The sequence below is a fragment of the Saccopteryx leptura genome, chromosome 6 (genome assembly GCF_036850995.1).
Source record: "Saccopteryx leptura isolate mSacLep1 chromosome 6, mSacLep1_pri_phased_curated, whole genome shotgun sequence".
NCBI lineage: Eukaryota > Metazoa > Chordata > Mammalia > Chiroptera > Emballonuridae > Saccopteryx > Saccopteryx leptura.
The window spans coordinates 22,182,318-22,198,653 of NC_089508.1; the positions used below are offsets into that span (position 1 = coordinate 22,182,318).

The 16,336-nt window shown below is 37.9% G+C and overlaps 1 protein-coding gene across 17 annotated transcripts in view; it reads right to left on the reverse strand.

Moving 5' to 3' along the window:
• Positions 1-16,336, reverse strand: part of NRXN3 (neurexin 3) — a 1,639,812-nt gene that overhangs the window by 155,893 nt on the left and 1,467,583 nt on the right. For 11 of the 17 annotated variants that reach the window (XR_010752009.1, XR_010752008.1, XR_010752007.1 and 8 more), the window contains one exon: positions 3,673-3,762. The exons of the other annotated variants lie outside the window; for them this stretch is intronic. Coding sequence is in view for 8 of the 11 variants with exons in the window: in XM_066388152.1 (XP_066244249.1) it covers positions 3,673-3,762 (90 nt within the window). In the remaining 3 variants the exon portion in view is untranslated. The remainder of the gene's footprint in view (positions 1-3,672; positions 3,763-16,336) is intronic. 17 annotated transcript variants of the gene reach the window in all.

Below are 16,336 nucleotides of genomic sequence, written 5' to 3' on the forward strand. Positions count from 1 at the left end.
TTTTTTTACAGTGAAAAGGATCTACACTCTATAAGAATATCTGGAGCATGACAATGAAATCTTCTGGCCTTAATGTAACAGAATTGCCCAGATCCTCAGGGTGCCATCAAAATAGATCTAATAGATTTTCATTATTTTCCCACACATTTCTTCAGTGCCCTGTGCATGTGCATCCGTGCTAGTCCTTGGGCCTCGTTTCTTACACAACATGCAACACAAAGTTCGAAGTACAATAACACTGGAGAGCATATCTTTTCTGTTTGTTTGTTTATTTATTTATTATTTTGACAACAGCCTTTTCTGAGAGCCCTAAGCTTACTACCCTAAGAACTGCCATGATGGAAGGAGAGAATAAATATGTCCTCACCTTCACATTGTCATTTGGGGCAGCTTATGTCGATAAATAAGAACAAGCTGCAAAATTGGGGGTATCTGGAACTAAAATTCAGTGCCTTACATCAGATAGTCCCCGTACCAAGCTAGAACTTTCACTCATACAACTGTCGGCCAACCATAATATTTATTCATCTCTTTTTTTGTATGTAGTCCAGTACTGGTGACCAGTTAATGCCTCTTACTGGTTAGACTAATAGAACATTGTATTATTTAGAATTTTTCTGCTAGTACAATACTTCATACCTATGATATGATGGTTCTTATCTATTTCCCTCATGATATTATTCTACCTAGGCTTAAAAATAAGAAGAGGGTCAGAGAAAACTGAGCTGCAAAGCTGAATTATTCTGGCTAGAAATGATGGCTCCCTTTTATTTCAGCTGCCATATTTTACTCCCTAAAGTGACTTTTGTTTGTTCAAGGCTGACCCACATGTGGAGAAAGGAAAGATGCTTCCTGGACTATAACATGAAGCCACTGCTCCACTTTTGGCTATTGTTGCTTTCTCGGAAACCTGTGACTTATCAGTTCTTGAGAATAGGACACTGGTTGGGTCAGACAGGGAAGAAGATGTCTATATTCCAATTTGCCACCATGCCACAGCAAATATTTGAATTTGTGTTTGCTTCTCTCTTTCATAGGCTATTTCTGGCTAGATATGCCTTTATTCTACTTCAAGACGCTTTCTTAGCTCTCTGTACCTTGGATTAGGTGGCCATCGCTAAAGAATTAGTGGGACAATCTCTGTCTCCTGCCATATTTTCCTCTGACCAATTCATCGCTCTCAGCTAAGCAGGCGTAAGTGAACAAGCAAGAAACCACCATCACTACCCTCTCCTCGTAAAGGATATGAGGACTGATGAGAAAGTGTCATCTTTCTTATTCTGAGAAAATTTCCTCAAAATCAATGTCAGTTTCATTATTGTCGGTGATTATGAACAATTGCGTTCGTGTGTGTGTCTGTGTGATCATATGTAGAACCTAATCTGAGAATTGTTCTAGGATTAATAATAAAAAATTGGTTATAATGCCAATAAAGAATTTATAGAAAGCTACTTTTTGTTTTATTTTGGGTGCTTATCTTCTTGGAAGCCATTAATTGTTACCTCACTTGGACATCAAGTTCACAATATTGCTAAAATGAACTCTTTGCATTTCTCCAGTCAGTGTTGCACAAAGACTAATTAATTAAACCTCAGAACACCCTCGGGAATGAAGCAGTATTATTTATCCTCTACTCTGATGGGAAATCTGAGATATAAAGAGGTTAAGTGGATTGTCTGAGGTCAGGAAGTCAATCAATAGTAGACAGAGCCAAAAGACAGACCTGGAAAGGCCGTGCTCCAGGTCTCTTTCCCAGAGACAGCGAGCACTCTAAAGAGGCATTCCAAGTACTTCCTAATATATCTGTCTAATCATCCTTCTGTCTTTACCCTCTTTTTTACATTGTCTTTACCAGGCTTTTTGGTATATATTTTCTACTTCTTTTGAAGAAAAAGTTAGCTAGACAGAGGAAGGGGTAAAGCAATAGAATAATGAGATGTTACTCACCCAAATTACACACAAAAAAAGTAATTTCAGTTAACATAATGTAGAAGGATAAAACTGTTCAGTTTGCAAATATTACTTTTCAATATTATGTGCATATATATAAACATATACGTATTTCCGTAAGAACATATAATGCCTTTCTCCATCCCACCTGAACCACCCCTGTCCCCTGTCCCCACACTTCAGTTTGCTGTGTTTGAAAGCATCCTTTTAGAAGAAAACCAACTGATAACAATGCTGTTGTAAGAAAACTAAAAGCCTACTAATAATTTTGTAATGGTTTATACAAATGAAAATGCCTGGCATGCTATTAAACTTAGACTTCAAAAGGCAATGAAGTAAAATAAAATATTATTAACATAAAATTAAATAAAAAAAAAACAAAAAAGTTCTCTCAGGCACATGAGACTCAGACATGCATCTAATTTTCATTTCCTTTTTAAAAAGTGAGGCAATCATCGTATTTAAATGTTAAAGGGACTTTATGAGCTGGTGATTACTAGACAAAATTATTTGCTTTTTAGAGTTATTCTTAATTTATTTTTAATTAGACCACATATATTAAAACAGGGCAAACAGTTATGACTCAGTGAGGATTTTCCGTGTTTAAAGGTGTGAATGTTTTCACCCTTTAAAACTACAGTAGCCCTTTGTTTAAGGTGTATACTAATATACCCAATTACTTTTTATGTATAACTCACTCAAATCTCTATTTTAAAAACTCACGTAAGGTCTTGAGGCAAGAGAAGCTTATACTGGCTCAGGAAAAAAACAGAATAAATAGCTTCCTAAAGAGAGAAACTTTTCTTTATTGAAAGACAATAGTCTTTCACAACCAATAGAAGCCACACAAAAAAATTCTAAATTCAGGTATAACCGCTGCTCTCTTTTATTAGACAAGTAGCTGTTTTCTTCCACAGATCAGAAACTGCTACATTGCCTCTCATGAGCCTTTCCTTTTCCAACTCATTGTCCTAACCACTTATACTTTTATTGTTGCATAAACATCAAATACATAAGGGTTTCACACAACCAAAGTAAAAAATAAGCTTGCTCTTGTGTTTAGTTTTAGAGAACAACTAGACACAATTTACCGCTTATAAAATACTTTTGCCTCTGTAGATTTGGTTCTAAAGGCAAAATTCATCTTTCTCTTTCTTTCTTTTTTTTTTTTGTTAATAATCAAATGTTTTAAAAAAAAGATATTGCTCCCCTATAACATTTGCTTTAAGTAGTTTAGGTTACATGAGTCTATGATTTTTGTTGTTGTTAGCCATGCTACAGAGAGTAAAGCCAAAACAGCCTCAAGATGTAAGTTTAGAAAGCACTTTTGAAATTTCTTTAGAAAGCATTGGTAGAAGAGGTTATTTAAAATAAATTAAATTAACAAATGATGTCATGCAGTAGTTAAATTGCCATAATACATTTCTTTTTTTTTTTTTCTTCTTTTTAGAGGTCCCTGGAATTTTTTGTTTGTGGTTGTCACGCTGATAGCAAACGAGATGTTAGTCCCTTTAACTATGTTTTAATGGCAATGTATTACAATGTATTATAGCATGATTTATCAACATATGGCAGGTGGAAGCTGACACAAATTATAATGAAAATTAAAACAGTCATTTATGCAGCAGGCGATTATCATTTAAGGAACATTTATTTGCAGGCTTTAAAAATGAGGGTTTAGAATTCAAATGAATTTAAAATGAAAGTTTTAACGACGGTTACCTTTTTCCTGTAGCCACTCCTCTACGGGCCGGTTATATTTGAAGGGGATTTTCTGTTTTACCATTTGGAAGCGTTCATTATCAGTGTTGCCTTTAAAGTTTAAAAAACAGCTTAAAGAACAATCTGAAAAGTCAATAAGTCATTAAAAGAAAACATTCCTATTTTTTTTTCTTTTTTGGTTTGTTTTATGAAGTTTTTAGTGATAGATGTCAATTTATCTACTATTAGTAGAGGTGGAGTTGAAGTCACTCTGTCCTCTGTAGACTGACAGGTTGGACATCAGGTTAGTCTTAGCTATGCAGTGCTCCAGCATGTGTTGGGAATGTGGCATGGGACAGGAATCAGTAAGAGGTTTGGACATTTATAGAAATGGGTGTACCTTCACTCTTTTCTGTCTCACCCCAGCTACATCTTAATTGGGCCAAGGGGTGAAGACACAGAGATTTCCCTGAACTACGAGAACTTCACCTGCCAGATCAACTTTGTTATGTGGGAGGGACCATCATTGCTTTAGCCACTCTGCTGAATCCTACTGGAAGCCTGGGCCATGTATTCCTTTTCTACTCTCAAGTGTCTGTAGTTGCTCTGCTTTCTGGCAGAGGAAAGCCAAGGAAGATAATTTAAGCCTTGATGTGGAGGGAGACTCCTTACTCCATAAAGGAGGCCCCAGCATCTCATCAACTGTGTAAAATAGATTACAAATGTCTCCTTTTGTCTCATATTTGTATATATCTCTATATACAAACAGTTAAAATATAGTGATATTGCATTTATAGACTTTTGAGCACCCATGCTTTATTATTACTAATAGATACAGGCTTTTATATGGTTACCTTTCTCTTTTTCTCTTTCTCTCTTATCTTCCTATAAGAGGTCCTTCCTGAATAAGTACCTATTCATAAAGCCTATTAGGGACACTTCTTCCAAGCATGAAATATCTAATTAGTTTCAAACCTCAACCATAATGTATTTAACTGCTGGTATACCTTCTTCTTCATTTCATAACTGTTACCACCGCCAGGTGGTTTCCATAATTAGAACAGACCCAGGGAGTGGTACTGTGGAAATACACCCTTAGTGAATATACCCTCAAATCATCAAATAAAGAAACTATGCGTTGGGAACTGTTCTATCTCGTCAACCAACCTCACAGTTACCAGGCAGACACTAGGGAATTCTAATCCCTGACTTTTGACTTGGACCCTATATTAGAACTTAGCGAATCCCACTCTAAAATACCAGCATTAAAAGTAAAATCAAAATCTCCAAACAGGTGGCTTGGAAACCATTTACAAAAAGTGTCTAAAAGCCAGAAAAAAAAAAAATATTAGACTTAAAATCCTTAGACCAAGCGCATAGAAGCTCTCACCATGGAGTTTTAATCTTAGGGCCACCTCCACAGAGAAGTTACTACTGGCAGATCCCACATGTGAGGAAACACATACCTGCCTTCGTCAGGGGCAGGAGAAGAAAAGAGTGGCGATATTCGGACATGTCTGCAAGGTTCCCCATTCATTTCACCTATGAATAACTTATTCTGCGAAGCTGACTCATTATTCTCACTACCCAGGAATAAAACAGCAGGAACAAAAAAAAAAAAACCATAGAAGAGACAACTATGGATCTGTTTCCAGCCAACATTATGGGAGCCTGACTGGCTGCCACAGAGCATAAACACATGGACACATCAAAGGGTAAAGTACAGTGAATGGAGAGAACAATCAACCTTGCTGGATTAGAGTGTCTAATTTAAATTTCTGCTCAAGGTATTATTTTCACCCCCCCCCCCCCAAATTAAGGGTGCATGCTAGGAGAAAAGAAGTAGAAAGGCAATTTAATTTCTTGGTATTTCAACAGGCCCGTGTTGAAACAAATTAGTTGTACCTGTTTCCAGCTACCGATTAGAGATAAATTATTATATGATACTCCCTGGTAAGGTACTCAGAAGTCTATTAGTTCAAAATAAAGGTGGGTAAATTCTCACATGTTTTTATGGAAAGAGAATGCTTTTTTGAAAAGAATATACGTCTATAACTCTTAATCCTAACCTAAAGCAGACAGGTATCCTGACTGAGGGATGTCATCCACCTTTATATGCTCTGTCCCCTCTCAACTTTTAGTTGTGGCAGAATAGTGTAGTGAGAAATTTCAAATAGGTTGTGCCAGATCCACCTTGAGTATATTTCATTACTTTGGGTTTTCTCTATCTGTCACTGTGGGTTAGAACATTAAACACATTAATTAGCTTCATTCTGGTGACTGTTCAATGGATTGCTGAAGTCAGAAGCAAATATAAAGCTAAATATTCTTAGTAACCTGCAGGGAGAATTCTTATGTAACCAAAGTTCCAAATTATCAGGGTTCTAGATGTACCAAATTAATGCATTAAAAAACTTCATTGATTTACTTTCTCCAAATACATAGAATTTGGATCTTCCTAATCATCTTTTTCCTACCACCCACTCTCTTTTAAACATAAGGCTCCAAAGCAGATCATTTTGGAATACTGGATAGGCTAGAAAAAAAGGGAAACTATGTTGAACAATGAAGAAATGATATGTTGGGAGGACAGCATAGCCACAATTCAACATTGCACCCTTCAAAGAGTGAAAGAGAGAGAGAGAGAGTCATTCTTCTCCACCTCAGCTTTAAAGACATTTAGAAAAGAGTTTTAAGTTTCCCACACCAGATTGATAGTATCTGTCACTAGGAGAGCGAGCTTGCATACTGTTAAATGCCCTGAAAGATGGAAGGTCATTTGGAAAACCAAATTGGTTTAAATTGCCACATTAACATTGTTCTTAGTCTCTTTTCATGTTCTTGTTGGTTTTTATTCTAATTTATCTCAAACATTAGAGAGAACGGTTTTAGAAACATGTGCATAAGAATGAGTTCATTTGCCCCGAGCCCCATTTGCTAGACTGATTGAAGAGCAAACAACCTTCTAAATATAAGACTTCATACACAGGGACTACTCTGCAAGCTGAGGAAGCCTCATCAAATTCATATACATTCATATCAAATCCTTAATAACATTCAGTTGTACATTCCATATAGCAACCAGTATGAAAATTTAAACAAAGAGTGAAATCAATTCTTCAACAGAAAGTGATGCTATCCTCCAGAGAGGATGGCCTTATGAATAGTAATGTCATAATGTCATTAAGAAGAGGCACATGTGCATTACTAATTAGACAAAAAAAAATGTAATGAGTTCAGTTCTCAATCACATTGAGAAATCTTGAAGTTGCACAGAGATCTTCAAATAGGTACTTCTTAAATTACTTATAAGGATCTGACATTCACCTAAATGGGACTGAATTTTAGGAAAAAAAATTAGCCACATATTATTCTACTTAAAATATATGTGTCTGTATACCCCTATCCAATTTTGATCAGCTATTGATATTTTTATACCATTGGTCTCTATTGTTATTTGCATTTATATTGTCTATTCTTTTGTCAAGTATTTCAACTCCTGGAGACTCATACCACATGCACTGTTGAATCAGAAAATTATGAAGAGCAGATTATTATGAGATGAGATTAAGGTCCAACTGGTTCATACACAAGGCTCCCATAGTTATATAGAAATACTTCATGGTTCCTACACTGGGTGAACCCATTTGGGATAAAAGGAAAAGAGAACAGAGGAAGATAAGACCAAGAAATCAAATTGATCCTTGAATAGTTCTTAATATGTCAGTTTCTACTTATGGTTCCAAAGAAAATTTGAAATTTGTTGGCAGTCTCAAAGAACTGACATTTTTCTGATTGAAAAACTGAAAGAGAGAAAACTTATGTATATATAGCACAGAAAGTAATAGCATTTTACATGCTATTTGCCCAAATATAGGTCTTATTTATTAGATGTTATACTAATTTTCTTAAAACCACAATAAATACAGCATAGGAGCTAATACCTTGGGCTTTAGAGGCAAACTTGGCTTTGAGTTCTAACTTTATCCATTTAGTAGCTGTGTGACCCTGCACAAGTCACTTTGCCTCACTTTTCCCCATTTCCCCAATTCCTATAGGACTTGGAATAGGATAAGAAATAGAGCATGTGTAAAACCTAGGATGTGAAAAGTAGTCAATTTATTTAAACTATTATCGTTAATATGCTTCAACTCTTTATTCATGGTATAAAGAAAGCATAGGGGTTGCATGATGTGCTTCCACCCTCTCAGAATTTACCCGGCCCCCATATTCCATTTGGTCTCATAAAAGCTGTCATCTAAAGATCAACTGATCGCAAAAAAAATAAAATAAAACATCCTAAATATCTCCTAAATCTTCTAGCTGTTGCTTTTTATATTTCTGTGCCTTCTGAAATATACTCAGCGAATCCCATTTCCAAAAGTGGGTTTCTAAACCCACTGAAAGTAAAAGAGCAATTCAGGCATTGACAAATATGATTTTTAGGTCCAGCCCGGGTAATGATGACATACTGCTGCTAAGATGAGGAAGAGTGGCTTAAAGGTTCTGGCAATTTGCAACCAGGCTGCCAAGAAAATGCTTTCCTGCAGGTAGACTATTAATACCGTCTGAAATACTGTCAAGCACGTGGCCATGCTAAAAGGAATATAGTAATGACATTCATCTGTACAAAATTAATGCCAGAGGTATTTCTGCATTTTGCTTTGAGTCCAGAAATAAAAGATGGAAAGTTTTCTTTATTGTTTTGTTGACACTAAAAAAAAAAAAAAATGAGAGTGTTGGTCTAATGAACAGTCAAAGAATAAATATTATATACTGGAGCCAGAGGCAAAAGAAAATCGATGTGGGTAGGCTTAAGTAGTAGGAATTTTCAGAGGTTCTTACAATGTCTCTCTCCCCAAAGAACACTCTGTGAGTTTCAAAGCAAATATAAGACACTAAAGAAAAGGGACTGGGGAAACTCTCTGAGCTCAGCTCTCGTCTTGTTCCTGGCGCTGACCCAGACAAACTCTCTTAAGAGTCAGAAAAAGTGGTCTTATGTTACCCAAAGGGCATCTAGAATGTTTGGCCACTTTTAAGTGATGGATGGAACTCAACAATGAACTAATATTTTATATTTATAAAGTGCCTTTAGACCAAGGAGCTCAAAATGCAATTATGAACATCATTTCATTAATCCTCACAGCATACCTTAGAGGCTGAAAAAAAAAAAAAAAAAAAAAAAACAACCAACGCTATTTATATGTTGTGAGCCTTGATCCTTTTGTATGCCAAGGTAAAGGAATTAATCTCTTGGAGCAGAAAACTGATCGTCTGGGGGAAGAAAATTAATAGACCCAGAGTACATTATTAAGTAAGAGAGCTTCTCCAGACTCACTTAAGGGGTTCCATGAGCCAGGGAGAACCATCTTTCCAAAGTGATAAGGTGTTTGCCCTTGGAAAGCAATGTGAATCAGCCAGCCACCTGCAGACTTGGCTGATGAAGCTCACTGCCTCTCGTCTTTCTAGATATGTTCAGAAATAGAAACTATACATAGACAGACATATCATCATTTACTTCCTATATCAAAGTCACAATATCAATCGACCGAGCGAAGACGGCTCAGATGTGAGTGAGAACAGCACTGGCTGTGACAACCAACAAACTCTGGATGCATCTTATCTTAGAATTTACCATTTCTGTAAACTTAGACAATTACTTAATCCAGATGCCTCTGTTTCTTCATCGGTTCAAAAAAAAAAAGATAAAGATAATAATGCTTATATTGCCAGATTTTATACGAATTAAGCATAATAATCCAGGCAAGCATTTAGCTCTAGGAGTAGCAGGGGGCCAGGAATGGGGAGCCTTCGGTTAATTTTAATTTTCAGGCTCTTTCCTTACATATGTCTAAGGCTCAAAAATGGAAGCTCTTTCTCCCAATAAACAGTAAAGAGAAGTGTGTGTGTGTGTGTGTGTGTGTGTGTGTGTGTGTGTGTGTGTGTGTGTGTGTGTGTGTACAGAAAGGATGAGGAGAATCCCAGCCTGGAGAACCTTCCAGAACCTGTCTAGTGTTGATGTCTCTATTGAACTCTGGCCTCTATGTTCTCTCACTAATATGCCTATATGCAGTCAGTCCTCATCTCTGAGTCCTGGAAGGCTAAGAAATCAGACTGGGAACCATGCTAGAGATGTAACCATGGTGCTCTATGTCCAGCTAATCAAGTGAATATGTCCTTATTCCTGGACCTGTGTCAAGACTAGCTGAAGTGAGATTGTGTGCAAACGTATTAACATTAAAGTTCTCTTTCATATCCTAAATTGAAATAAAAGTGCCGTGTCTGTTGAAGTGTTTATTATACTAAAGACCAGGAGCCCAGATGCAACAGTTAGAACATAGATCACCAATCCCCAATCTTTCCCTGTATTTTGAAGCTTTCCTCAACTCTCTTTCTAAAGCTCTTTGCTCTTGAAATTTCTCCGCACTTATCCGCTTCCATCAAGGATACTTTCACTCCCAGAAAGATTTTTAAAACCCCCCAAAACCGAGGTCCAGCTGCCTGCAATATTTTTATTTGCTTTTAGAGTTTAAGAGAATATTTCTAACTAATATCTAATGTAACTTTCTTCAGTATGATAATAGGTTTATCTAGCATCGATTAAGAGCCACTTTAAAAAATGGCATGCAATAAATTAACAAAACATAACGTGACCGTAGAATGAGCTTTCCTTTCTCTAATGTAGTCGCTATATTTGTTCTATAATTATTTCAAAATACGCCCTGAAATTAGTCCCGTTAATTTTGACTGTCCAGATTTTGTCTAGTTCCTTTCTCGTAAACACGTTACATATCTTTGTCTTTGAACCTTAGCTTCTTCATATACAAAATGAGGATTATAATAACAACTGAAACATCAGGTTGTGATGTTTCACTGAGAAGTAATGCATGGAAAGCAGTTTGCACAGTGTTTGGCACAAATTAAGTCCCACTATCTGATTTACTACCATTGTGATAACAATATCTGATTCAGAAGGGATAAATTTAAAAAGAAGGCGAACTTAACAAGCATGGCTTCACTACACAATTTTTAGCGTCAAATCTCTTCAAATTTCCCTTTCAACGCAGAGCCTTGAAGTTCCGCCTTCAGCAGTTCGGCATACGATGCCTTCAAGATTCCCCCAAGTGCCCTTCCTCTTCTTGTCACTGTTTCCTTGTTGCCAAAGCCACAGTGTTCCTTGGGGGCTCCCTCTTCCCCACGACCTGGCATCCTCTGTAAGATCTCCTTTTTCTCTTTAGACATGTTGGTCTCTCTCATTGTCTCTCTAGCTACCTTGCTGTCCCCACTCTTCATTCTCTTTTTCTGTATTTCTTCTCCTGCAGAAGATACCAAACTCAACATTTCTAAAGCCAGAATACTAAAATGTTTGTTCAAAAAATGTTGTTCATTTAAAACATACACGTGTGGTGTCCCTATACAGCTCAGAGGCTAGGTAAGAGGTTTGGGAGGACAATTTCAATGGGAAAAAAACCTAAAAATATTTTCATCTTCATGCACAAGAAAGTCACAACAATATCATTTCTGATGCCTTAGTAAATGTATGTTCCAGGACTCCTGTTTTAATGTTATGAAATCTCTGGTGTTTATAAATTATAGGTCTTTCACACAAGCCCTGTACTTCATGTCTACCCTTGACCTGGTTAATATACTGGTTCGCAACTATTGTACAAATAACCATATCACAGCATAGTCATATAATCACATATTAAGCTTTCCAACTAAAAGTCAAGACAGTTTTCGATTAAATTGCTTCCCAGAAAGTTTGGGCCATCTTGTATTCATGCAATACATTTTATGAACTTCAAAGCAGTCCTTTAATTACATTTTATTAAATTTATTCTTTTTTGTTTTATAACAGCATTCCAACCTGATAAGAAAGTATTTAACTCTAGGTCTTTTGTTTCTTGTGGAAAATACAGTTCTCAGCTTTGTATTATCTGAAAATTTGATAAGCATATCTTTTGTGCATTCATTCCAAACCCTGAAAAATTGTAAAGAATAGGAGGATTATGTGGTGGTTTTAAGAATCTAACAAGCTTGATCAGGTGGTGGCACAGTGGATAGAGCGTCAGACTGGGAGGCGGATGACCCAGGTTCGAGACCCTGAGGTCGCCAGCTTGAGCACGGGCTCAACTGGTTTGAGCAAGGCTCACCAGCTTGGTCCCGAGGTTGCTGGCTGGAGCAAGGTGTTAATCAGTCTGCTGAAGTCCCACATGAGAAAGCAATCAATGAACAACTAAGGTGCTGCAATGAAAAACTGATCATTGATGCTTCTCATCTCTCTCCATTACTGTCTATCCCTATCTATCCCTCTCTCTCTTGTACTGTCTCTGTAAAAAATAAAAAAAAAGTTAACAAATCTTTGAAAACTGCTTTCTGTAAGCATGGTTCTCAATACTAAATGTGGGCTGGGCTTAGTGACTCAATTCTAAGTAACAGGATGTGGTAGAAGTGACAGTGTGTGACTATAGAGCCTAGATCATAAAAAGCCCTGTGACTTCCTCTATTTCTTTTCTCTCTCTTTCTCACATCAACTCACTCTGGCAAGCTAGTGTTATAGTGTAAGGATACTTAAAAAGCCCTATAGAAAGACCCACAAGTGAAGGAACTAAGGCCACCAGATTCCTCTAGGCCTAGATGAGCTGTGTGACCACAGAAGCTCAAGCTGATATCGTGACTTCAACTCATCAGACACCTTGATACAGAACCACTCAAGTAAGCTGTTAGACTTACAGAAACTGTGATAAATGTTTGTTGTTTTAAGCCACAAGGTTTGGGGTAACTTGTTACACATCAAAAGATACAGAGTAACTCCAAGTTTTACCCAAGCATTTCATTTCAACCAGAAGTAGACCTGCTTAAGATGCTTGTCATAGCTCTCCTTACTTTATACTCTTTCAGGAAAATAAAGAGATGCTATATTTATAACATTCTTATTTGCACTAATGTTATCTAGGGAATTCAGACTAGTTTAGTAAGAGTTATGTCAATGAACCCATGCTAGTCCCTGGCCATCATCAGAATCTTTGTTAAATTTGATATTTAAAAATTATGTTTTAATTTCAGTTTATATTCAACATGATTTTGTATTAGTTTCAGGTAGTTAGATGTATACCAACTATCTGTCAAATGAAAAACTTGAGAGAATTTTTATAAATCAGTCTGAAGTTTAAGATATCAATCCTTTACATAATATAAAATTTAGGACACTTTTCCAAACAAATTTTCCATTCTACTTGACTCCCAACATTATTTTTGAGTAAATATTAACAGGGGCTTGGAGTTCAGATTCCTTAAGCATCCTAAGAAGTTTTTCTTATCTAATACCCAGAAATTTGAGCTCCTTTGAAGAAACTTGATTGCCATTTCCTCACCTGTTAGGAGGACTGAAATTTTCTGTTTACTGTACTTTGTTGGCTCAAGACTTTAAAGTCTAAAGTAAAATCTCCTGTCTAGAGAACCTACTGATGACAGATGAAGATGTGGGTTGAGGGAGAGGGGAGAAGAGTGGGAATCGGGATAACACTGAAGCCCCTCTTTGGCAAAGTGTGTGTGTGTGTGTGTGTGTGTGTGTGTGTGTGTGTATGTGTGTGTGTGTGTGTTATAATTAAAAAGCAGTTTATGGGCATAGAGTTCATTGGAACTTAACATTTCACAGTTTGAGAGGCGTTTACAATTTTATGTTGAGGAGACTTCAAAGATGATGCAAGAAACTTCCCTTATTTTAACACTTCTTACACTTCCACTTAGGACATTATTAGAAATAAGACTCAGCATAGGTAAGTATTAGCAAGTGTAGAACTTGAGGATCACCCCCCCCAACCCCCCAAAATGTATTAGTTAAAGAATTGTCTATTATACCCCTACTTGTTTGGTTATGTGGCATTTCCAAGGCTTTTCATAAAATAAGCCAGTTGGCAGCCATGAATCATTTAGTGCAACGTTCAAAGGTCAGGCTCACACTGCTGCAATATGGTACAAGAACCGAAATTTTCCCAGTGAAGAAGTAACTTAAGTAACTTCAGGGAATACAGCCCTTTTAGTATATCTTGAATTCATACAATACCTTGTTAACTCTACTTAGCAAATTAATTCAAACTGATTTGTTTGTGAGAACGGCATGGCCTCAAATCAGGCTGCGAACAAAGAAAAATGATAAGCAGCAATGTACTGAGTTTAGAGGAACACATCTAGGGGAATGTATAGACCAGCATGGGGCTGTTTTTATAACCTGTCTTGTTTTTTTAAAAAAATAAATAAATAAAAGAAATAAGAGGAAGAACATAACCTATAAAAATAAACACTTGATAACACATTTTATAAGCAACACTGATATAAACAAACAAAAGCAGATAAAGTATTTGAAAGCATCAGAAGGGAATAAAATATATTTAAAATTTTAAATAGGCATTTAATTTTTTGAAAAGTTATTTAAGGCAAAATAGTAAGACATGCTTAGAAAAGATAGAAATGAAAAGGTGCCTGTGTGATACGGCAGGAAGAGCCAAAATTAATTCTAAAATGTCATATACTTAAAAAAAGAAAAAAGAAAAGAAAAGGACAATTCCTCAATGAAACTCACTAGCTTACAACCTCAGGTTGAGGCCTAGATTTAAAATGGAGAGGTAGAAAATTTTAAGAGGGAACGTGAATTACAGCAGCCAGAGCCTTTGCCAAGTTCTCGGCCAATGTGTTAATTTGACGAATAGCTATACCCCCATTCTAAGTCCTGCGCTCCTTTGCAATAGGACTTTGTCACTCCTCTGATCACAGCTTGTCTATTTTTCTACCTCTTGATTCTGGGTTGGCTCTGAGACTGACTCTGTTGGGCAAGGGAGTATCAGCAAATGAGATGTAAGCAGAAGACTGAACAGCCTAGGTGTGTGGATGTTTGCCCTCTCACGATGCTGAAGCCTGAAACAGGCCCAGGGCGAAGGTCGGGCTGGCTCCTGGAAGGCGACAGACCACAGAAGAGAAACCCCAGCCATCCAAGCTCAGCCAGCTCAACCCACTCGACCTCCCCAGGTGTGGGAGGTCGTCAGAATTACCCAGATCCATCTAAGCCAGGGTGCAACAGGAGAAAACACTCACATGATGTGTGGACAGGTGAGCCAGTAAATAGGGTTTTGGAGTGGTTTGTTCTACACCAGATATTAAATGACAACCATGATGAATGGGGAAGGTAAGACTGGGTAAACAAAGCACTCTCTTGCGTGCTGGTCTGGTCAAGGCCCCCAAAGGAGGACAGTGCTCAGCTGCCATCTGTGGAGGAAAGGAGCTTGTGGTGGGTGAAGGCCTTAAGTCCTGGAATGGTGACAGGGAGATGAGGGTCCCTGGGACCTAACTTAACCCTCTTCTTCATTCTAAAGAGAGAATATCAAACCCTCGGGAAGGAATGCAGTAGTAACAGTGCTCTGAAGACAGGAAGGCAAGGTCAAGGCTGAGGGAGTTGGGGCAGGGCAGGAAAACTACAGAAGGATTCATACTTCTCTGATCCCCAGTTTTAGACTTAGACTAGGAAAATGGAGGGAGAGTGGCAGGGGTGGTCTCTACAGGTAGTAAGGAACAGAGCTAATAAGGGGCTGAGATGCTGGTTATCTGACCCTTCCTTCCATCACTATTCAAATGAGAGATGGACAGAAGGTTGGTAAGAAGAGCTGACTGGACTTGTTGGTAGGATATTGTGGAACCCTCACTCCACCAATGGATTTTTTTTCTTTTCTTCCTTCTTTTTTTTTATTTTAACATTCAATATTATTTTGTATCAGTTTAGGTGTACAGCATAGTGATTAAACAATCATATACTTTATAAAGTATCCCCCTGATATTTCCAGTATCCACTGGGTACTATACATAGTTACTAAAATACTACTGACTATATTCCCTCTGCTGTATTTTACATCCTGTGACTGTTCTGTAACTGCCAATCTGTACTTCTGAGTCCCTCCACCTTTTCACCCAGCCCCCAGCCCCAGCCAAAGAGAAGAAATCAAACAGATCTATTCTCTTGGTGGAAGAAAGACAAACTTTATCATCTGCAATATTTCACATTTTACTAGTCAGATTAGTTATCCCTGTGTCAAAATTTTCAAACCAACCAGGGAAGTAGACCGGATGACCTTATATTTTCACCATTCTAATTGCTAGGTTACTTTGAATTTCACCCTTACAGAAACCCACTTTCCTCTTTTCAATAATGATCCAAGAGGTTTTTTGTTTTGTTTTGTTTTTGTATTTTTCTGAAGCTGGAAACGGGGAGAGACAGTCAGACAGACTCCCGCATGTGCCCGACCAGGATCCACCCGGCACGCCCACCAGGGGCGAGCTCTGCCCACCAGGGGGCGATGCTCTGCCCCTCTGGGGCGTTACTCTGCCGCTACCAGAGACACTCTAGCGCCTGGGGCAGAGGCCAAGGAGCCATCCCCAGCGCCCGGGCCATCTTTGCTCCAATGGAGCCTTGGCTGCAGGAGGGGAAGAGAGAGACAGAGAGGAAGGAGGGGGGGTCTGGAGAAACAAATGGGCGCTTCTCCTATGTGCCCTGGCTGGGAATCGAACCCGGGTCCCCCGCATGCCAGGCCGACGCTCTACCGCTGAGCCAACCGGCCAGGGCCTGATCCAAGAGATTTTTAAAAAGATTTTTGAGTGACTCAATTTGTCTACTCAAGATCATGCTATCTCTATCAAT